At 41.3% G+C, this 22866-nt stretch overlaps 1 protein-coding gene across 1 annotated transcript in view; it reads right to left on the bottom strand.

Annotated features, from left to right (window-relative positions):
• Positions 1–22866, bottom strand: part of PDK3 (pyruvate dehydrogenase kinase 3) — a 67012-nt gene that overhangs the window by 25519 nt on the left and 18627 nt on the right. The window contains exons 2-5 of the mRNA XM_068533745.1: positions 18292–18433; positions 14470–14541; positions 10679–10863; positions 8962–9051 (exon numbers count right to left, since the gene is read on the bottom strand). Of these exons, the coding sequence (XP_068389846.1) occupies positions 8962–9051; positions 10679–10863; positions 14470–14541; positions 18292–18433 (489 nt within the window). The remainder of the gene's footprint in view (positions 1–8961; positions 9052–10678; positions 10864–14469; positions 14542–18291; positions 18434–22866) is intronic.

Raw genomic sequence — 22866 nt, 5'->3', positions numbered from 1 at the left:
AATCCACCTGCCAACGCAGGGGACACGGGTTCAAGCCCTAAGGCCGTGCGCCACAACTACTGAGCCTGCACTCTAGAGCCCGCGAGCCACAACTACTGAGCCCGCATGCTGCAACTACTGAAGCCCGCATGCCTAGAGCCCCTGCTCCACAACAAGTGAAGCCACTGCAATGAGAAGCCCACGCACCACAACGAAGAGTAGCCCCCGGCTCGCCACAATGAAGACCCAACGCAACCAAAAAAAAAAAAAAAGAAACGCTTTTAAGTCACAAAGCAATTCTAATAAGGTATTAGTCTATCATCACTTACCCAAAACCCATCCCGAGTGGGAAGCATCAGGGTTTTTTTTTAAAGTGCTAGACCCTCTCCCACTGCCCAAAGCACAGCCAACTGGAGAAGTGGGGGGCAGAACATCTAATGTAAGGGCGACCAATCCACAGGCTGACTAGAATCCTAAAACCTGCGGTTGTGGGCAAAAAGACGGGCTGAGCTGATGAAATTCATCTTGTGCGAATTCAGGATGGAGACACTCAGGCAGGGCAGAAGGCAAAAGGAAACACTTAGAGTTATGATGATCTAGAAGGCCTGGAGTGCCTGTCATTGCCCTAAACAAGCTGCCCTAAAAAGGCTGCCAGTCTACAGACAAGAGAGTGGGGCTGAGGGGCTGTGACTTGACAAACCCACTTACTAAGATACACAGAAAAAAACCCTTGCTTTCTGTTTCCCAGTTCCAATTTCTATAGCTCTGACTACAAAGTGGTTCCTGCCCTAGGATTACCATGGGATCGACTAGGTTCTTTTAATACATCTGTCTCTTGAGTTAGCGGGAGTGGGTCTCTGTTACTTGCAACCTGAAGAGCCCGAAGTGAGAGCACAAGACGTTCTTTCTGAACCAGAATAATGACACGCTCTCCAGATACCGTTTGTATGCTATTACGCTAAGCCGAGCAATAAGAGCATTTAGGAACAACACAGGCAAGCTAACGTCGCTGTGAGAGCTGACTTCTGTGCCAAGCATTTAAGTTTGTACCTTTAAAACGATCTTATCACAGGATTTTCCATTTTGTTTCCTGGTTTCTTACACAGAAAGGAGGGAAAAGGGTCACAATGGAAGGCACCTCCCAGAGGATAATATGAGCTGCTCTACAACACTAATTCTAGCATTCACTGCCATGAGGCTATAATTTGCAGATGTGCAAAGGTAGATATTAATGTGCTAAATAAGCAGCAAGGAGGCATGCTTCAGTGTTCTGCACATTCAATTACGATGATGCAAGATGCACCCCACTTCTACACATTTATACAACTGTCTAGTCAAAAATAAAAAGTGTCCCTACCCTTCTACATAAAAGTTTCCTAGAGTCTGTCTCAAGAGATCTAAGTATGGAATCATTGTTAGTTCATTAAGGCTTCCTAAGGCTATAAAACACGCACGTGCGCGTGCACAGGCATGCACGGGCACACGCACGTGCGTGCACACACACACACACACACACACACCGGTCATTTGGACTGGACATCTGACTATGCTTAAACCATGCAGGACCTTCACAGCTGAGAAAATCAATAGCAGAGCTGTCATTAAAACTCAGAACCCCTACACCCTGTAAATCAAGTTTCCTAAAACAAAAGGGAAAAAAATATTAGAGACAGAGGGAGAACAGTATGGAGGTTCCTTAAAAAATTAAAAATAGACCTACCATATGACCCAGCAATCCCACTACTGGGCATATACCCTGAGAAAACCATAATTCAAAAAGATACATGTACCCAATGTTCACTGCAGCACTATTTACAATAGCCAGGACAGGGGAGCAACCTAAATGTCCATCGACAGATGAATGGATAAAGAAGATGTGGTACCTATATACAACGGAATATTACTCAGCCATAAAAAGGAATGAAATTGGGTCATTTGTAGAGATGTGGATGGACCTAGAGTCTGTCATACAGAGTTAAGTAAGTCAGAAAGAGAAAAATAAATATTGTACAATGTATTAACGCATATGTGGAATCTAGAAAAATGGTACAGATGAACCTATACGCAGGGCAGGAACAGAGATGCAAATGAAGAGAATAGACGTGTGGACATGGCTGGGGACGTGTCGACATATATACATTAGCATGTGTAAAACCGATAGCTAGAGGGAACCTGCTGTATAGCACAGGGAGCTCAGCTTCGTGCTCTGTGGTGACCTAGATGGGTGGGATGGGAGGCTGGGGGGAGGGAGTTCCAAGAGGGAGGGGATATATGTATACATATAGCTGATTCACTTCGTTGTACAGCAGAAACTAACACAACACTGTAAAGAAGATTAGCTGAAAAATCTCAGAAGGTATGAGGAGAAGGTGAAAAACCAGTGAAAAAATACCAACTACTTTCAAAAGAGGAAGGGAATGGTAAGACGTCACTGAGAGTTGAAGGAAGCTGACACGCATCTCTTCCTCTCCTTGACAGCATTCGGGGGTATCGGGAAGAAGAGCTGGGGAGGCGTGGGCCCTTTGGGACTCTCTGACTATTGTCCCTGGGGCATTTGGGGGTGGAGACTCCAGTGCCTTTTTGCTAGAAGACATGGAAGAACTTCCAGGCCTTCTGATAGTTCGTGCTGTCTGCCTTGTTTATTTTTTCTCAGTCTTATTTTGAGCCAGAAAGAGCTTCTGCTTGGGTATGCAGACACTTAGAGAATTAAAAGTGGGGTCCACAGGGCATGAAACAGAAAGCTATTAAAATTTGCTTTGTCCACGGGGAGGAAAGAGACCTTCAGGCTTCCTGCTAGGGTGCCTAGCCAATTTTGCCATGGTAGGAAAGGTAACTGATTTAAGACTAATATCTCATTGAGGAATAAAGATTATATACACCTGGCTGGGAAAACTATTTGAATATAGAGGTTATGAGTGTAGCAGATCAGACACTGAATTCATCCAGGAAGGTGGTGTGTGATGGGCATTAGCGCTGGAGATGGGGAAATACACAAGTACTATGGATTTCATATGAAGAGATAACATTATTCACAGTTGCTATCTGTAAAGTTGGTATGAATTCAATATAAAACAATGTTCTTGCTGGGTTATGAAGACAGGTGATTTTTAGTCTCTTCCCTCTTTTCCCACATTTTCTCAATTTTCTTCAATAAGCACTTTTTATTATTTGGTAATATGGTATTAGTCCTCTTGACTGACCAAAACGGAAACAGAAGTTGGATGATTGACAAAAAAGTTGCATAGTGGGAAACCATAAAATGACTACAATTGTAAACATTAACTTAAAATACACCTTTGAATACACAATTTATTCCTCTACCAATCTTTTCATATAATGCCAATGCCTCTCCTTTAAAGACGCGTCAGCTTGGGGTTCTAGATCATACTTCTTAGATAAACAATATCACACACATCTATGAATTCCAATTCCTATTTCTTTAAAGTGCAATAAACCTAAAGATACTTGTCAAGCAATCCGAGTGCAGATTCCTTCTGGGATTTTTACTCAGTGCTTCTCTGTCACCTAAAAGTTATCTTGTTCACAGTCATTTCATTACACTTTTAAGAATCTCTTCTTCACCAAGTCTTTCCAAAGCATTCGACTTGATTTTTATGGAAATAAGTCTCTTTTTTGTACTCACATTTCTTCAGTTTGCACAACGTATAAATAAATTATGTATATTTATACATATTCACGTGGTATAACTTACACCAACAGTGTGAGGACAAGTAAGTGACCCTTAGTAAGCATATGCCTCACCAAGTGGAAGAAGCATCAGGGCATTCTAGAAAGTATATACAAGCCAAGCGTCCTCAGGGTGCTGTGGGTAGGATTTATGATTTATGAAGGGAATGAAGGTGGCAGAAGAGCTGATGATGTGGAAGCTGCTTCGCGGGTTCATGCAGTTGCAGAATCTGAAAACCAGCCTCCACTGTTGTCTTAAGGGAAGAGGCTATTAAGAAATGAAAAACACGGTTTGAAAGAAGTGGTGGGGAACAGGGAGCAGCGCAGTCCTTGCCCCTCGCCCCATGAGTGTGAGGGTAGAAGTGTGCTGGCGGAGGTGACATTCCCCGTGGCAGAGGGGCATTGGGGGGTGATCATCATGGGATACAGCTTTGCCAGGAGCCCAGGCTTTAAGTTGTGCCAGACGAGTGGTAGGAATGGTTACATGAGAGGATGGAGTAAAATGTGTTCATGGTAACTGGTGGACTCATTGGGTATAAAGTCAAAAGGGGCAGGAGAAAGAGTGAAGATAAAGCTGTGAGTGAGCGCGGGAAGAGGGAGAGGGTGGGAGGCGACCTGGCCCAGGGTCAAAACCTCGACTAAAAAGGCCAAAGAAAAGCAGGAGGCACAAACTTCTAGTTTCTTTCTTTCAAATACTGATCCAACTGTTTTGCACACAATCTTCCACTACTCTTTGGTATGAAACTTCTGTCCCTGAGAGGAGTGATGCAAGCGTGGATGAGGGTAATTCCAGCCCTTGAGGAATTTACACCCCCATGAGAGAGACCAACAGAAGTACAGAACGATGCCAAGGCCAGGCAGGATGTAATAAGTCCAGTAAGAGCCACACAGGCAGTAAGTGCTCAAAACAACGGCTTCTGCTCTCCTCCAGCGTCCAGCCTCATCCTCTGATTCACCTGAGCGCTGCTTCATCCCTCTGCCCTAACAACTGCCGAGAACTCTCCGTTACTTCTCTACTTACACTGACTCATGGTTAAAATCTCTCTAAAAAATTAGTGAGAGACTTTTTGTGAAGAAACAATGAGATGCTAAAAAGAAGTATGTTTTTTTAACATCTTTACTAGAGTATAACTGTTTTACAATGGTGTGTTAGTTTCTGCTTTATAACAAAGTGAATCAGCTATACATATACATATATCCCCATATCTCCTCTCTCTGGCATCTCCCTCCCGCCCTCCCTATCCCACCCCTCTAGGTGGTCACAAAGCACTGAACTGACCTCCCTGTGCTATGCGGCTGCTTCCCACTAGCTATCTATTTTACGCTTGGTAGTGTATATATGTCCATGCCACACTCTCACTTTGTCCCAGCTTACCCTTCCCCCTCCTCGTGTCCTCAAGTCCATTCTCTCTCTACGTCTGCGACTTTATTCCTGTCCTGCCCCTAGGGTCTTCAGAACCATTTTTTTTAAAGGGAGTATGTTTTTACAACTTTATTATGAAGAATTGCAAACGTTGACGGAAGTGCAGAGCACAGTGCAGAGAATCCTCGTGCACTCGTCACCAGCCTCAACACTTCTCAACACAGCCTGATCCTTTTCACTGCCCTACCTCTTCGTAATTTCGAAGCAAATCCCACAAGGCATTTCATACCATGTGTGATATTTCAAAATACCTCTCTCGAAGCTAGGACACCTTAAAATAACCACAATACCAATATCATACCTAAAAAAATTAACAATATTTCTTGAAATATTTCATCAAATATTCAATTGCCTTATAAATGTCCTAAATGTTTTAAAATATTTTATAATTTATGCCAGAAACAAAAGCAAAGGCACCAACTTATTATATAATCAATGGTATAAATGAGAAGGCAAATGACTCACATGATGCCCAAGGATGCTCATGAACTTGTCTACCTACAGCCCTTCCTGGGTGCTAGTGCTGCTTCTGGAGCTCTACATATATTAACTCACTTAACCCTAGGATATAGCTGAATTGCCAAGAGCACCATTTTATTGATGAAGAAACTGAGGCCCAAAGAGGTTGTGTAACATGTCCAAGGTCACCTAGCTAACCTAAATGTCTATCAGCTGATGAATAGATAAAACTAAATGCAGTCTATCCATACAATGGAATATTATTTGGTCATAAAAAGAAACAAAGTAACGATTTATGCTACAACATGGATGACACTTGAAAACATTGTGCTAAGTGAAAGAAACCAATCACAAAAGACCACATACTGTATGATTTCATTTATATGAAAGGTCCAGAATAGGAGTATCTATAGAGACAGCAAGTACTGGGTTGGCCAAAAGGTTTGTTTAGTTTTTTCCGTAAGATGGCTCTAGTAGTAGCACTTAATTGTCTTTAACTTCATTCGAAACAATTTTGTTAGATTGTATGTGACAGCTGTCACATCAGTGTGCATTTAAAAAAAGACATCAAAATTGGTGAATTTTTGTGTAGCCATTTTAATATTGAAGATGGAAGAAAAAAAGCAACATTTTTGGCCTATTATGTTCTATTATTTCCAGAAAGGTAAAAAGGCAACTGAAACGCAAAAAAAGATTTGTGCAGTATATGAAGAAGGTGCTGTGACTGATCGAACGTGTCAAAAATGGTTTGCGAAGTTTCGTGCTGGAGATTTCTCGCTGGAAGATGCTCCACGGTCGGGTAGACCAGTTGAAGTTGACAGCGATCAAATCGAGACGTTAATTGAGAACAATGAACGTTATACCACATGTGACACAGCGACATACTCAAAATATCCAGATCAAGTGTTGAAAATCATTTGCACCAGCTTGGTTATGTGAATCGCTTTGATGTTTGGGTTCCACATAAGTGAAAAAAACCTCCTCGACAGTATTTTGGCATGCGATTCTCTACTTAAATGTAATGAAAATGTTCCGTTTTTAAAACAAATTGTGACTGGTGACGAAAAGTGGATACTGTGCTACAGTGTGGAATAGAAGAGATCGTGGGGCAAGCGAAATGAACCACCATCCACCACACCAAAGGCCAGTCTTCTTGCCAAGAAGGTGATGTTGTCTATATGGTGGGATTGGAAGGGAGTCCTCTATTATGAACTCCTCCTGGAAAACCAAACAATTAATTCCAACAAGTACTGCTCCCAATTAGACCAACTGAAAGCAGCACTCGACTCGAAAAGCGTCCAGAGTTAGTCAACAGAAAACGCATAATCTTCCATTAGGATGACGCAAGACCGCATGTTTCTTTGATGACCAAGCAAAAACTATTACAGCTTGGCTGGGAATATCCGATTCATCTGCCATATTCACCAGACACTGCACCTTCAGATTTCCATTTATTTCGGTCTTTACAAAATTCTCTTAATGGAAAAAATTTCAATTCCCTGGAAGACTGTAAAACGCACCTAGAACAGTTCTTTGCTCAAAAAGATAAAAAGTTTTGGGAAGATGGAATTATGAAGTTGCCTGAAAAATGGCAGAAGGTAGTGGAACAAAAGGGTGAAGACGTGGTTCAATAAAGGTCTTGGTGAAAACGAAAAATGCGTCTTTTATTTTTACTTAAAAACGGAAGACACTTTTTGGCCAACCCAATAGATTAGTGGTTGCCTAGGGCTGGGGAGAGGGGTAGTGGGGAGTGACTGCTAATGGCTATGGGGTTTTCTGGGGGGTGATGAAAAAGTTCTAAAATTGGATTATGGTGATGGTTGCACAACTCTGTAAATAAACTAGAAACCCCTGAATTGTACACTTTAAATGGGTGAATTGTATGGCACGTGAATTGTACCACAATAAAGCTTTTTGTTAAAGTAAATTACCGAAAAGTTGAACATTTCTCAAGCCAAGGAATATTTATTGACCATCTACACAGGCATATACTAAGTTCTATGTGAGTCACAAAACAAGTATAAGACAAACACCCTGACTTCAAATTGCTTGCAGTTCAAGAGAAAAGGCACACATGCAATATATTATAATGCACTTTTGCTTTATGAATGTGTGCCTTTTTTCCTAAGGGCAGTCAACTATCTGAACCAGGTTTTCTGAATCATAAAAGCCACTGGGCTAGGCCCAGATGAACATACAAGTGGTGATAAGACCAATCCTGCTTCCTTCCCCTGCTGGGGGCCTACAGAGGGTTACCTTGTGAGAGAGAAACCTACATACAGGATTCTTAGGGTGCTGAAGCTGAGCCTATTCACTTATAACTGAAGTAATGTGAGTAAATATTTTCTAACTAAACAGAGGCCAGGGCAGGCTGACAAGCCCAGCCTGAGCTCAGGCCACTGGTGGGATGCCCAGGGTAACCAAACAGCACAGGTTTTCCTTAGCTTTAGCGGCTGAAGATCTGGTCGGTTCCCCCACTGGGGAGGCTGTCCACATGGGGTCCCGTTCCTTGGCCCTCCAAGCTCCAAGAGCAAAGGTCACTCTGCTTGAGGCAGGCTTGAGAGCTCTGCCAAGGAGACAAGGCCCTCGTCTGCCTCCTACTCACTTAGCTACACAATCCAGAAAAAGTAAGAGCAACAGAGATCCCAATGAAGATCGGGGAGAGCTATGGTCCTGAGACTAGTAAGGTGTGTGTTTAGATGAGGAGAGGAGGGCCACAGGAGGAGACACAATCTAGGAAAGGGGACAGTCTGGGGATCTGAGGCTGCAGAGAATAACCCTAACACCGAAGAAAACTGAAGAGGTCCAGGAACCTGGTGGATCACTTACAACCAGGAAGGCTTTCTGGAGCTAGCAGTTATCTTAAATGAAAAATGAGGAGACTGCTGTTCAAATTCCAAGTGCCCAGGCACTAGGAACATATGGCTCTAGGGTTCTGTGCTACCCTGAGGCTGCTGGAACAGAGGCCAGCTCCACAGCCAGGGAACCCGTGAAGCCCAAATGCCATGTAGATTCTAAAACCTGGAGTGCATGTCAGAAAGACGTATACATTTTACAAACACGTGAATTCAGCTGAACTTTATAACAGGGGTTTGCATTCTCTGAAGTTTTCAGACAGTGGTGGCAACTGAAACTTAAGACTCTTAAGCTAACAAATATTTACTGTTTAGCGAGAACCATAAGAAAAGCCTTAGTCAATGAAGTAGAAACTCCGATTTTGAACATTACTAATTATGCATCACTTCCTGAGCCGCCTAGAAAGAACATGGCATATTTGGATCAAATGGCTTGGGCCCAAAGTGGCCTGATGAACCAGCAAACAGTTCAGCGCCATAACCCTACAGCCAAGCTGCCTCAACGAAACCACAATCCTACTGGAACCACAACCGCTAACGTTACATTGGCCTCCTTACCTTTCACAACATCAGCCACGTTGCAAGTGGGATCAATACTTCCTATGTGTTTGGGATGCGCAGGATTGGTGTCACCGCCAAACAGAAGTGCTAAACAAACACAAGAGAAAAGGGAGAGGATTAAAAACACAGCAGGCTAGGATGGTCAGGCAGAGAAATACGCGGCTTGTAAGTTTTGAAAAGATTTTCTTATTGTGAAAACCGTTTTAGCATCCACAGTGACTTAGCGCAACAGAATCCACTCAATTGGTGGGTGATCAGCTATCAGACAACTGAGGAGGAAGGATGTGCTGTGAAATCTGCCAGGTGCAGTTAGCAGGTCCTAAAGCAGTGACATGGGCCAGGTATCCAACCCACTCTCCCCAACAATGGTGCAGTCTGCACCATTACACCAGGCTTACACAGGGTCTTCACCATGCGCACTTCAAATGCCTCCATTGTGGAGCTTATTTTTCACCGTACTACACACGAACGCTATTTGTGCAAGCGTTTTTAAAAGTACATTTAACTACTTTCATAATATACAAGGTTTGCAAAATTTTACTTCTGAAAAAAACCAAAAGGAGCCCCCAAAGAAAAAAGTAATCTGAATTCAAATGTTTATATGTGTAGCTATTTTTAAATCAAACAAAAATTGGGAATAACTTAGACTTCACAAAAGGAGAATGTTTAAATAAAATAGGTAGAGATTTTAATTTTATGAAAAAGGACAAATATGGGCATTAGGCCAATACGTAAAGTGCCAACTAATTAAGTGGAAGAAAACCAAGAGGTGTGCAAACTTAATCAATGATCGAAAAACATGTACGTATATATGTAGACACACATATGTAGGTCAGAAAGAAACTGTAGTTATCTAAGTAGTTTAAATAGTATTTGGGTTCTTTTTTTTTCCCTATAAATTTCCTGTAAACTGTCAAACGTTTACATTTTAAACAGACACACATTTAGAACAAACCCACATTTAATAGCTGCATAACATTTGTTTATCCAAATAAAACACATTAGTAAAATGAAGATGCTCTGTCCGTTTTCTGACTCAACAAAGAGGGTGAATTAGACTCTAGACACCTGGATGCTTTTTCATAAGAATTAGGAAATCGGACAAAGAAACACGCTGAAAATCAGTTTAAAAGTTTTTGTGGAGAGAATTTTAGTTGTTTTTTTTTTCTTATCTGCTTATCAGCCTAGAGAGGAGACTAAAACTCTCAATACAAGATTAGGGTTTGACAATCCCACTTAATCTGATTTCAGTGATCACTGTGAAATAAAAGATCTATTGCTCATATTGCCAACTTGTCAGTTCAATATTCTTAATATCAATGTTTTTAAAACCAAAAAGGAAAACATGTGACATCCTGAATGAAGACTAGAACAGACCCTAGAGACACTGAAAAGTATTCAGAGATGAACACCAGGCTGCCATTAAAGCCGGTCCCTCACCCCCACCAGGAATGTAACAGCAGAGGCTTAAAAGGCAGGCAGTGGTCCTGTCTTGAATATGAGCACCCAAAAGCCTTTCAAGGATTTCTTTTAACAGAGAGTTCTAATGATAAGCTTTTTCATAGATAGGACTCACTTAGGAAAAACTGAACTAGAAATGAAATTTCTAGACAAAAATGCAGATCAGTAAATTAAAAATGAAGCAACAGGAAAACATTTTGGAGAAATCACTCTGGTTATCTTTTCAAAACTGGACCAAGAAAACCCAACTTACTGTGCTGGTTAATAAGCATGCGGAAAGAGATGCGGTTGGTATAAAACCGGTCCAGAAAATACTGGATGTTACTGCTAATGAACGGATCAAACCCAAACTTCTCCTTGTACTCGATCACTCCTTGGGCCATTGTAGGAACCACATCATTGTGTCTATTTCTGACTTTAATTAGAACTTGTAGAAAGCTGTGTGGGAAGGAAACAAAAAAATGGTCAAAATGGTCAAAATCTCATGGGCTAATGTATAAACTTCCCAGGTCTATCTCAGGACTATTTACCTGTTGGTATTTTTATAAGGCAGAGACATTATTATCATCATAGGCTACAAGGAAGTACTCATGAGAAACTAAAGTATTACTCAGTTTTTGCTTGAAACTTTCTACAGAAAGTCTTCCTTCAGAGATACAAAAAGTAGAAGGTTCTAGTAAAGAAAAAAATGCTCAAATACCTTTTTAGGAATCCACTGACTTTCTGGATAAGTGATTACTAATAAAACAAATTCTATAAATGTTTGCTGAACACATAATTGCAGAATATATTAATATTTCTTCTGACAACATGAAGACAATCCCAAAAATCTCCAACGATTTATTATGGAGCCTTAAAGAAATAGCTTCCATGAAGAAATAATGTCAAACTTTTTAAGAATAAAATTTTGAAACGTATTTCTCACAGCAGTAAAATACGGTGACGAAATGTAGATAGAACAAAGGTGATTAAGATAAACCTATTCAAGAATTCCAGTATATTACTGTAAGGGTGCAGAGGGAAAAATATATTGAGAATGGTAACTAAGAACAGAAAGACAAGTCAATGGAACCAAATAAAAAGCTTGGAACCAGGATCAAGGGTGAATGAGTATGTGTGTGTAAAAATTCAGCGTATCGATAAAGTGACAAGTCAGTAGGAAAACAAATTAGTTGGGACAGCTGGCTAACAATTTAAGTCACACCTCAATTTTAAGCTTTAAGCCCAAAAATGGGTTAAAAAACTTAAATGTAAAAGGGTGAAACTGTAGAAAAGGACAAAGAAAATCAGCTGAATAAGTATATAACCTTGGAGTAAAGGGAGGCTGTTCATTATACCAAAGGCAGAAACCATGATGAAACAAATAATAGGACTATGCAGGATTTCAGCAATTTTATAGGGACACACATTATAAAGTCCAAAAAAAGTGAAAGCTGGGAAAAATATATTCACAAGAGTTACTATTCTCAGTGAAGGAAAAGATGACCACCCTAACAGAAAACTAGGCAAGGGGCCTGGTATCAATAGAAAATGTACCAGAGGAAACGCAAACACCAACAACTTCACCTTCAAAATAATAAAAGAAAAGCAAATTAAAACAATGCAACACTATTCTCCGCTTACAGACTGGCAAAGAATAACCACTGTCAGCCAGAGTGTGGGAGCATAACTGATGCATTTCTAGGGGCAATTGAGCAGCCTATATCAAAAGCCAAAGAAAGTCATTCCACTCCCAGGAATTGATTCTAGGAAAATAACTGGACAAGGCCAACAGCTGTATTTAAGGGCTGTTCTTTAGAGCACTGCTTATAGTAGCAAGAAAACCACGGACTATTCTAAAACCCAATGACAGGAGGTCAAATCACATGAGTTATCTGCAGATGGACCACTATGAAACTGCTAATAATGGTGTAGATCTATAATGCTGACACTGTTATTTTTGTAAAACACACACACACACACACAACATTCTACACATATAGAAATATATATGCCTAGTTAAAAGTGTAAATGGAAGGAAAATGTTAACAGTGGTTGTCCCCCAGTAAAGGAAATTTGGAGTGACCTTATTTACCCAAATAGTCTTATTTTCTCAATGATGAAATATTTCTGTAACAAATACATATGTGCAAAGACAGCAAAGATGAATAAATCAACTCAGAAATTAGAAGGTCATAATTATTCACAAGAAATTTTCTAATGGACTATTTATCCTTTACATAATGCTCTTCCCATCGTATTCATAAATTAAATATTACTAAACTGAAACAATTCATTACAGTAGAAAAGTGCCTCAACTTATCTGAGGGGAGGAGACTTGCTTCAACGGTTCAATTCTCAGACTACTTCCCCAATCTTCTGGGGCTCTTCTAAACTTTATCATTATGACAAACATCCTTGTCCTCTAAGCTACTTTCACTTTACTGAAATGGTTTCCCTGCCCATGACTGCTATATAACCTCTCACTGATAAGAAAAGGCTGCTACGATGAGCAGAACTCCCCATTCCTTCCTTCATCGCAAACATCAGGCTTCTACAATCCCAAGTCTCTTAACTAGCTTCATGGCAACCTGGACAAGTTACTAAACGTCACTGAGCGAGAGCTATTATCATTACAATCTCGTACACACTGGATCCAGCACTTGGCAGTTTCCAAAGCAGGCTCGCGTCCATAAATCGCATCTGACTGATAACCTGTTCCAGAAACTGAGACAGGACTCCAGGAAACACACGGCAGAAATTTAATATCATAAACTTCCACAAATCTATATCCCAAAATTTGAAGCTATAGAGGTCAGTCCTAATTTGGAGGATATCAGCCAAACTGTAACTAGCTAATGACTTTTGAGAAACCAAACTTCTGAGTTCATTTAACTTTGATAACTTAAACGACAGCAAGGCCTTACAACAAGGAAAACATTACAGCTGGGGGCTCTAAACAATGCCTCCCCTTCCACATTTCAGAGACCCATTAGCAAAACACCTAGCAAAGTATAAAACAGGTCAGGACTTTTTTCCCTTTGTATTTTAATTTGTAACTACATTTCAGCTAGCTACTCATGACTCAGACCAGCAGTTCTGGCAGTATGGCGCATTGCAAAGAGCAATGTACCAAGGAAGAGGAAACATGATTTACAGATCCAGCTCTGCTCCTAACTAATGTTACAATCTTGGGGAAGTCACCTCACATCTTGGACCTCAGTTTTCTTATCTGTGAATTGAGAGAGCTGGGTTAAATGCCTCCAGCTAAGGTCTCTTATGTAACGCGGTGCTTCTTCGTTCTTTTTATGGAACACCTACATGTAAGGCATTTGGTGTCACGATGATGTGGGTCAGGTTTCTACTTAGAAAGAAATTCCTCAGCACAACAGGCCTGCCATATGCATTCACTGATGGGTACGTGAAAGAGGAGGAAAGTAATGTGAAGGGGACACAATTTCTCTTGGGGGTGAAAAAATCACTCTCAGAGCTAGGGTCAGCGTTTCCTGGTTAAATGAAAAAGAAAAACCAGAAATATTTTCCATCAGCATGAGAATTTAGCAGCCTTCGTGCCTAACAGCAGCAACAGAATTCAGAATAGCTGTTATGTTAATAGCACACTCTTTTATGCTGCTCCAAAATAAAAGCATTATTGATTCTCTGAGCTCAAATGTAGTATCGCATTGAAAATTTAAAAACAAATTGTAAAGGACTAAGTACATAAACTCATGTATACACAGAGGCCAGTGCGTTCTTAAAACTACCACTAGGTGGAACATTTACTGCAATATTTACAGTGAGTGCCCAGCACCAGTTCACCAGAAGACAAGTATTAAGAATTAGATCATGAAGCGTAATTGGAAGGGTCATTATTCCCTTGGTACTATGTTAAATTCTTAACTCAAATTTTAAAAAACTGCAACGTTGAGTTGTTACCCATTAAGAAACCTAATGCTTTCGGCCAAGCTGTACTTCTTGGTTCTTAATGACATGAGTTCCATTTACCAAAACATTTTTTAACCTAGATATTTTGACTTTTTCAGTTAAGTTTGGTACCATACTTACTTATCCAAGACGTGTGGATCTTCAGGGCTCTTATTTTCATATTCTAGAAGTTCAAGAAAACTCTGCATATACCTGAAAACAAAGAGATACTATGTTAGTTGCCTACCCTACATCCATCCTCCTTTCCCTTTTCCTTAGGAGTACACTAAATTTCCACCCAGGTATCCATCCAATCCCCGCCACCCGCCATGTAGCCCAAGTGCTTCCGGGGAAGCTGATACCATGCAAAGCTCCTGGGTGGCCCGGTTTTTCTCTTGGTAATCCTATTTCTCTTGTCACTAATTCCTAATTAGTCCGATAGTTCTGGCCTAAGCCTGTCACTGAGTCGCATTTCCCTGGACACAGGGATTGGCTCAGGAATGGACATCACTGCCTTGATTCAGGCCAGTAAAATAAGAGAGCAGACTTGCTGGCGGTCTTTGGGAGAGAAATTAACTTGCTCTGCTTTTGGACAATGTGGTCCATGGATGTAAAGCCTGGAACTGCTGCAGCTATTCTGTCACCAGGAGAAAATCCAGCCAGAAAATGAAGCCGACCCCATGGAAAGTAGGGCCTTGATAATCTCGTGAATCTCTGAATCAAACCAACACGAAAACCTCATCCTATGGCTGGATCTTATAGTTACAATTTATTGCTTAAGCCAGGTTTAGTTGGATTTTCTGCTACTTGCTAACACACATGTCCTAACTGATACACCAAGTCTATAGTTTGATTACCAAAAAAAGTGCACAGAAAATTTAAGAAGCACGTGTGTGACCCTGAAGTGCATGCTAAGAACTTAGAACTAGGGGAGTTGCCTGGCGGTCCAGTGGTTAGGACTCGGTGCTTTCACTGCCATGGGCCTGGGTTCAATCCCTGGTTGGGGAACTAAGATCTTGCAAGCTGCATGGCACAGCAGGAAAAGGAAAAAAAAAAAAAAAAGAACCTAGAACTAGAAATAAAGAAGGTTCCTTCTCAGAGTTAACCTAATTTCATCAACATGTAATGAAGGAGAAAGAATGCCTCTTAGGCCCTCAGAAACAGCTTCTGGATTAAGAATACCGACATATCTCAGTCAGGGCCAGTATAAGAAATAATATGTCCAACAAAGATATGGAGAACAGAGGAAAAATGGGACTTAGAGAGGCACATTACAGCAGCAGCTACACCCAGACTGGACCTGCCGGATCTGGTGGGGATTCAGAGATTCCAATTACTTAGAGGTGTATGAGCTCTGCTTTGGGTCTTAACATGTCCTGAAAAAATTATCCCTTATTCTAAGTATTTCTAATAATTAATGACTACTAATCCTACTATCCCACTTTGGATAGAGGAAGAGGGCACACCAGTAACTAAAAATGACTGTTAAGCTTATAAATACATAAACAGGAAGGACGTTTTATTAATCAGCCTCACCTGAACTTTGTGACAACGCATGATACTAAAGTATGTTCATTACTGGGTATATTTTTTTTTAAAGTTTCTGGGCATATAAGGCTATGAATTAGACATTGTTAAAATCATTAGGTTAAACCACCCTGAGAGGCCACAGTCAGCCATCCACAGTGATGCCCTCTGCCCTGCCACACGTCAGCAGAATTTCAGGCAGGCATCCCATCCTTCTGGAAGGGGATAGTTCATTTAAAGAGCAAAGTCATAAATGGAAAGGAGTCAAAGATTATGCTGAGTTTCCTAGCCTGGAAGTCAAGAAAGCAAGGAGAACACACTCTGACTGAGATGGGCTTCATGGCCTGTTATACTTAAGATCTGTTTTCAAGAGGAAAAGGAAATGGCAAGTAAACGCAATGCATGATCCTGAACTGGACTCATAAATCAGGGGTGGGGGTGGGGATTGCTTAAAAAGAAAAGCACTATTAGGACAACTGATGAAAGACAGAAGGGTCCACATATTAGATAATATTACTGTATCAATGTTAAATTTCCCAAATTGGATAATCAAACTGTGGTTTTCTAAGAGTTGTTCTAAGGAGATACACACTAAAGTATTTAGGGGTAAAGGGGCATGATGTGTACCATTAATCCAAATGGTTCAGAAAAAAATAATGTATTTTATGTGTGTATCATACATATATATATATATTGAGAGAGGGAGAGAGAATATGAATGAGAATGATAGAACAAATGTTGCCAAATGTTAACAATTAGTGAATCTGGGTGCAAGGATATGGGAATTCTTGCTACTAGTCTTGCAAACCCTTCTGTTAAATACACATTTCAAAATTGAATGTTTAAAAAAGAAAGGGAAGAAGTAACATGCACATGTTTGCAATGGCTATGGAAGAGAAATAGTAAGGAGACCCAAAAAAAAAAAAAAAAAAAAAAGAGCTGACTCAGTAATCTCAGTCAGCAATTTGCCAGCAATTCACTTTGAAGCCCCTGAAGTGACTTTTACATAAGTGACAGTAAATGTTTGACTGTCACTGCCACCATGACTGGGGACTTGAAAGTCAGCTAGCTTACCTAGAATTCCCAGCACAGTAGCTAGCCCCAAGAGTGCTTATATACTTTCTGCTGGAAAATCTCTAATCATGGTCTTGGAGCAATAAAGAAGTCTCATGCAAACAAGTACTTGCTGTTCCTGAAACAAGCTATGAGTTTACGGTAGAATCCAAGTGACCTTGAGATGGAAGCCATGGTCGCCACCTCTTTGAGCTTTCTGGGGTCCTGGGGCCCCTGCGCCTGCCTCAGTGAGGGGCTGCTGCTTGTCTGGGACAAGGATGGACCACCCAATAGAGTGTTTCTCAGATGATTCATTCTCAACCCTAAGAATTTATTATAATCGGTATTACTGAGGAATGACTGTTGAATGGCTATCTTCTTTCAGTAGCCCAGCCTCCGTTAATACTCTAGATGCCAGCTAATTCATGGCTCCACTCTCCCCATATCTGTCCACATCATTCCCGTCCCCTAAAGTGCTCTCCCTGTCCCTGTCAGTTCCACCCCCCCACCAAGGGGCAGCGCAGACCACAGTCGGCACCTCCCTCCCCCAGGCCCCCATGGCACCTCCTCGGTGCTGGCTTGAGAGCACTTTGTGCATCTGGCATCCTGAACCCCTCCAGCTTTCTCCACGGGGACTTCTTCTTTGCTTGTAGAATACAGAGGAAACAAGCAAGCGTTTCTCAAATCTATGCAAATCCCTTTCTAAAAATACACCACCTGCTCTTCCCTCCTACCACTCACCCATCCCACTCTGCCTACTGAGTGGGCAGTTTAGTCACAAATTCAACTTCCTTAATTAGACAGCACGTGCTTTAAGCATCAGAGCTACACCTGACTGAATGCTAACATACTCTGTGAAGATACTTCAGACTTTTCATGGGGGAGATGAGGCACAGCAGGTAGCTCATATTTTTCACACAGGAAGTTCCCCTTTAAATGACTTAATTTGCCCTAAAATAAGTACTGTCTTCTAAAAACTTCTTTAAAAGGAAAACAGAAAAAACACGGCAGAGACTGGATCAAAGAAGCAACATCCCCCTATCCAAAGAATTGCAGACCTGCTCACATGGGACACTGCATTGCTATTCTTTTATATTTTTCTGTACTTTCCCATTTTCTTCAATGAAAAATCACATTTATAACCAGAAAAAATTTGAAAAGTCAAGAAAGTGTCTAGTACAGTTGAAAAGTTTTTTCCTTAGGACAATTATACACTGTCAGTTAAAATAAAAAAACCCCAACTTTAATTACCTGGGAAACCCGGCTATCCTGAATGACTCATTCCCACAGAAGCAGTACGTGTACTTTTAGGGAGAATGGTCCCAATGCCAAATGTTCAGTGCATTCTGGGTAGACCCATCTGAAGCCACATTATTTACTTACCAACTCTGAACCAATCCCACCGAAGGGCGGTTAAGCAAGTTATCTGGCAGAAGGTTAACTTCTCTCATTGTGTTAGCCAGGCGCACAGGAAGCTCCTTTCGTAGGAACATATATGAAGTTTTCTCACATGCATTATCTCTCCCTATTAAGAGATGAAAAATGTTCCATGATTTTATAATCTAACAGATGGAATAATAAAATGTTCTCATGGTAGCCCAGTGACTGGTCGGGAAGAGAAAATTAAGTAATCTTGCAGTCTCTAGTTAAATCTTTATCCTCTGAAATAGCAAGTTTAAGAAAATAATTTAATTAGAATAGAAAAAGAACATTTATTCCAAGAGGCAACGTTGAAAGCAGTGTTTTTCCCTCAGCACAAATACATCCCTAGTGTTACCAGTGGCGGTATAAAAGTAACCTGGGACATAATCTGAATTTGTTTTCAAATAAACGCTGTGGGAAAACTGCCAAGTACAAAAGTAGGAGAACATGTAAATCCACTCCTGTTCATGGGGGTTTCCAGAAGGCAACAGACCCATTCATTCCACAACTATTCACCTACTGCGGGCCGACTGCTTCCTAAGATTTTCTTCAAATGTGTTTCTTCAGGGACCAGGAAGCAGCCACAGACCCCAGCTCTGACCGAGACACAGGACTCGGGAGGTGCCCGAGAAGCCAGCTCACAGGTGCCCTCAGAAATGGAGTGATGGACTACAGCACGTCCAACAGGACGGAGATACAGTGTTGACTAGGAAGACAGAGGTCAGGGAGGGAGTCTTCTGTTGATTGCCTTGGGCTGGCTGTGCACACAATGTACGCGACTAGGGCACAGTGAGAGAAAAGGTACCAGGCCACCTGAAAGAGGAACCCGAGCCCTTTCCCCGGCTGCCACGTGACCAGAGCAGTTCCATGACTGGTCTTGCCCCCAAACCCCAACCTTGCTGTAAACCCAGAGATAGTTGGGGGATAGAGGATGTGATAGAAAAGACATGAGCTTTGGAGACAGAAATGTGCTTCAGCCTCAACTTCTCCATTTACCCTTGGTAAGCTTCTTAACTTCTGAGGCTCAGCTGCCTTCATTTGTAAAATGGGGATGAAACAAACGTCAGTTTTTGTAAAGACTACATGTGACAACATGTATGGAGCCCAACACAGAGCAAGTGTTCGGCGATCATTAGTTCTTCTTCTGTCCTCTGTGATACTGATGGGTCTGTCCCGACTCTCTCACATTCGGAGAGGCCTGCCTGATGCCCCATATTCCCTGGAGGCCGCTGGGAAATAGGCAACCTCGGGGCCAGGCCTAGAGAGAGGGAAGCAGGGCTCATCGAAAGATCTTCTCCTCCAAACTCTCCTCTTTCTTGCAAATGTGATGAAGGCAGCAATAGAGATTCAGAAGTAAATCCATTCTAACACTTCCAGCCAAATTCTTTCCTGTTCTCATGGAATAAGACTGGAAATAAAAGAACCCACTGTTTTTTTTTTTTTTTTGGCCAAGCCGTGCGGCATGTGGGATCATAGTTCCCTGACCAGGGATTGAACACGCGCCTCCCCTGCACTGGAAGCGCGGAGTCTTAACCACTGGGCCGCCAGTGAAGTCCCATAGAACCCACTTTTGAGAGTCATCTGCAGAACCTCTTCCCTCCACTGCCCCCTGCCCCCCCTTCTCCATTTCCAAAAAAGTCAGAATAAAAGATTACATTCTTAACCCATCCCTCAGTTACCTCATTCTAAGTGAGTAGTATATTGAAGGCCTCCAATAAATCTTTAATCAATAATTCTGCCTTTGCCTTTTCTCCTAAGGGAAATACTCCAAAAAAGGAAGAGGAGTGTAATATCTCAGCAATGACCTTCCAACACTTACTCCATACACATTCATTTGGCCTTAGATGATTAACACTTAAGATGATTCAGGCTGCTTTGCTTTAGATTTTATATATATATATATATATATATATATATATATAAAAATTCCTAAAATGTTCTGTATATAATTTTTATGGATGGATCATTTTAAGTGCACTAAAAATGTTGATATTTCAAAACCCAGAATGAACCTCATTATAAAATGAAGGACCTATTATCTAAGTTAAAATGTGCATGTACGTTTGCACATACCAGGAGAAATACCTTGTATCCTGGTTAAATAGAAAGGACATTTTTTTTAAAAAAGCACAAAAGAAATGATGGCGGAGAAGGAAGTTAGGGAATGGGGAAGAAGCGAGAACCCTGTGGTGTTGAACTGGAACTGGAAATAGCAGTATGACCTCAGGATTTTGAAAAATTCTCTTGAGTTTTTAGGGGTATTGAAAGTTGACATGCTTAAACTTCCACATCCAGAGCACATGAGGAGCAGCACATCAGCAGCATGGAGGGGGGGGCTGGGGGTGGGAGTAGGGTGAAGAGGGAGGGTTGGGGAAGTGACAGCGGTCTGGCAGCTGCCAGGTGGTGAGAGGCAGTCAGGTGCACGTCTCTTCTGGAAATCCACAGGGCTAGACGGCTTTCAGAATTGAAAGGTTTTCAGATTTTAGGAAGGTAAAAAAGAGTACGTGCATCCATTGCGTGAAACAGTCTACTCTACAGACTCAGTACAGCTACAGCGCAATCTGTGAACGTCGACACTGAGCAGGGAAAGACCACGGACCCCAAATCACTGCAGGCCAGGTTTTGCCATGGACTTAGTCTGGGCAGCAAAGGTATAAAAAAAGAACTTCAATTTTTTTGAGCTTTTTGGACTTCAGAATTCAGATAAAAAGACTGCAGTCTGGCAGAACAGTAATGCCGAGATCAGATGCCAGAGTTAGACTTGGCTTTCAATCCTGTCCCGAGCGTCCACTGGCTTCGTGAACACCAGCAAGTGTCATTACACGTCAAAGCCTCGGTGTAGCCATCTATAAAATAAGAACAGGACCGATTTCGCAGAGGTTGCAGCAAGGGTTAAAAAAGCGCTTAACATTTAACACGAACAGGTTCTTAAAACTGAGATGAGGGGGCTCATTAAATCGCAATCACTAATGATGCCGGCTGGTATAAAGCAGAGCAGCCCAAGGCGGCCGTGGGGTGCCAGATCAAACAGTCTGATGCTCACTAAGCCCTGAGAGCCTGACTGCATTCTGGTTCAGCGCGGTCGCCTGTGCTCACTTGATGATTCTACATAATTAAAAAAGGATTAAAGTATGTTCTGTGTCCCTACCATCCAATTTTATTTATTTTAAAATAAAAGGCCTTGGGCTTCCCTGGTGGCACAGTGGTTGAGAATCTGCCTGCCAATGCAGGGGACACGGGTTCGAGCCCTGGTCTGGGAAGATCCCACATGCCACGGAGCAACTGGGCCAGTGAGCCACAATTACTGAGCCTGCGCGTCTGGAGCCTGTGCTCCGCAACAAGAGAGGCCGCGATGGTGAGAGGCCCGCGCACCGCGATGAAGAGTGGTCCCCACTTGCCGCAACTAGAGAAAGCCCTCGCACAGAAACGAAGACTCAACACAGTCATAAATAAATAAATAAAAGAACGTGAATTTCTTAAAAATAAAAATAAAAATAAAATAAAAGGCCTTGGTGCTTCCATTGGTCAACTCTGCACTAACTGGAAGACTCAACTAACTACTAGGCGTGGCCTGAAATAACCAAAGTTTCAGGAAGCATTTATTCTAGGCTTCTTGGATTATCAGCCTTTCATAAACTAGTGTTGAAAGAAACTTTCTCTCTATACCCACCCCCCCCCCCGCCCCGTGGCACTGATTAGACTGCCTCACCTGTGGGAGCGTCTCAATGATTTACTGGAAGAATAGAGAATACTTTCAGAAGTTTGTATTTTTAAAAAAAGAGTACCTGCAAAATCTCAGGTTTTGCCTCCTACATTCTAATTTAGCTTTAGAGACGAATTCTTTGTACTCAGATACCTTAATTATACATCAGCTTAAACAGAGGGATAAGTCTTTTTTAGTTAATTAGTGAGCCTAAAAATAAATATGAAATGCCTGATTTTTTTTAACCTTCCTGTGGTTTTCCTCATATAAGTTGAAAGTATTTTATCTTATGTATTAATGTTAAATATTCAGTTTAAATCAAAGGGTTCCAACAATCTTGTTTTTAGTTAACTTACCAAAAAGAAACTTTTGGTTTTATCTGAATGTCCTCTCAAAAGGGTTCTGTTTTTCTAAGGCTTCTGGCATATTGAGTATTTTCCAGTTATTCTTTCCAGTCATTTGACTTCATTTTTCCCCCGCTTACTTGGCTTCTCTACATTCCTTAATTTTGATTTTCTATTTTTATTCTGCATTTCTCCATATACTTCATCTTATTCAAATTTACCGATTAAAATTTTCCCTAGTATCAGTTCAGAAAAAGATGAAGAAGCAGTGGGTGAGAGGCATGGAAAATTCTGATTTCGTGAAGCAAGTAAGTCACTGGCTTAAATACACTTGTGTATTTCTTCAGTGTTTCTTCCTCTTTTGATGACCCTTTAATTCTCTTCTGTTTTCTGTTTGTTTTTCATACTTTGCCCTTTCATTGAGAAATCGGAGACAATTACTACATTTGCAAAAGGTATGACTGGCTTTGTCTAGAAAGGTTCTAAATG

This window comes from Eschrichtius robustus, chromosome X, assembly GCF_028021215.1.
Source record: "Eschrichtius robustus isolate mEscRob2 chromosome X, mEscRob2.pri, whole genome shotgun sequence".
Lineage (NCBI taxonomy): Eukaryota > Metazoa > Chordata > Mammalia > Artiodactyla > Eschrichtiidae > Eschrichtius > Eschrichtius robustus.
The sequence above is the reverse complement of the archived record's forward strand: the minus strand, read 5'-3'. Positions and strand labels throughout refer to the sequence as shown.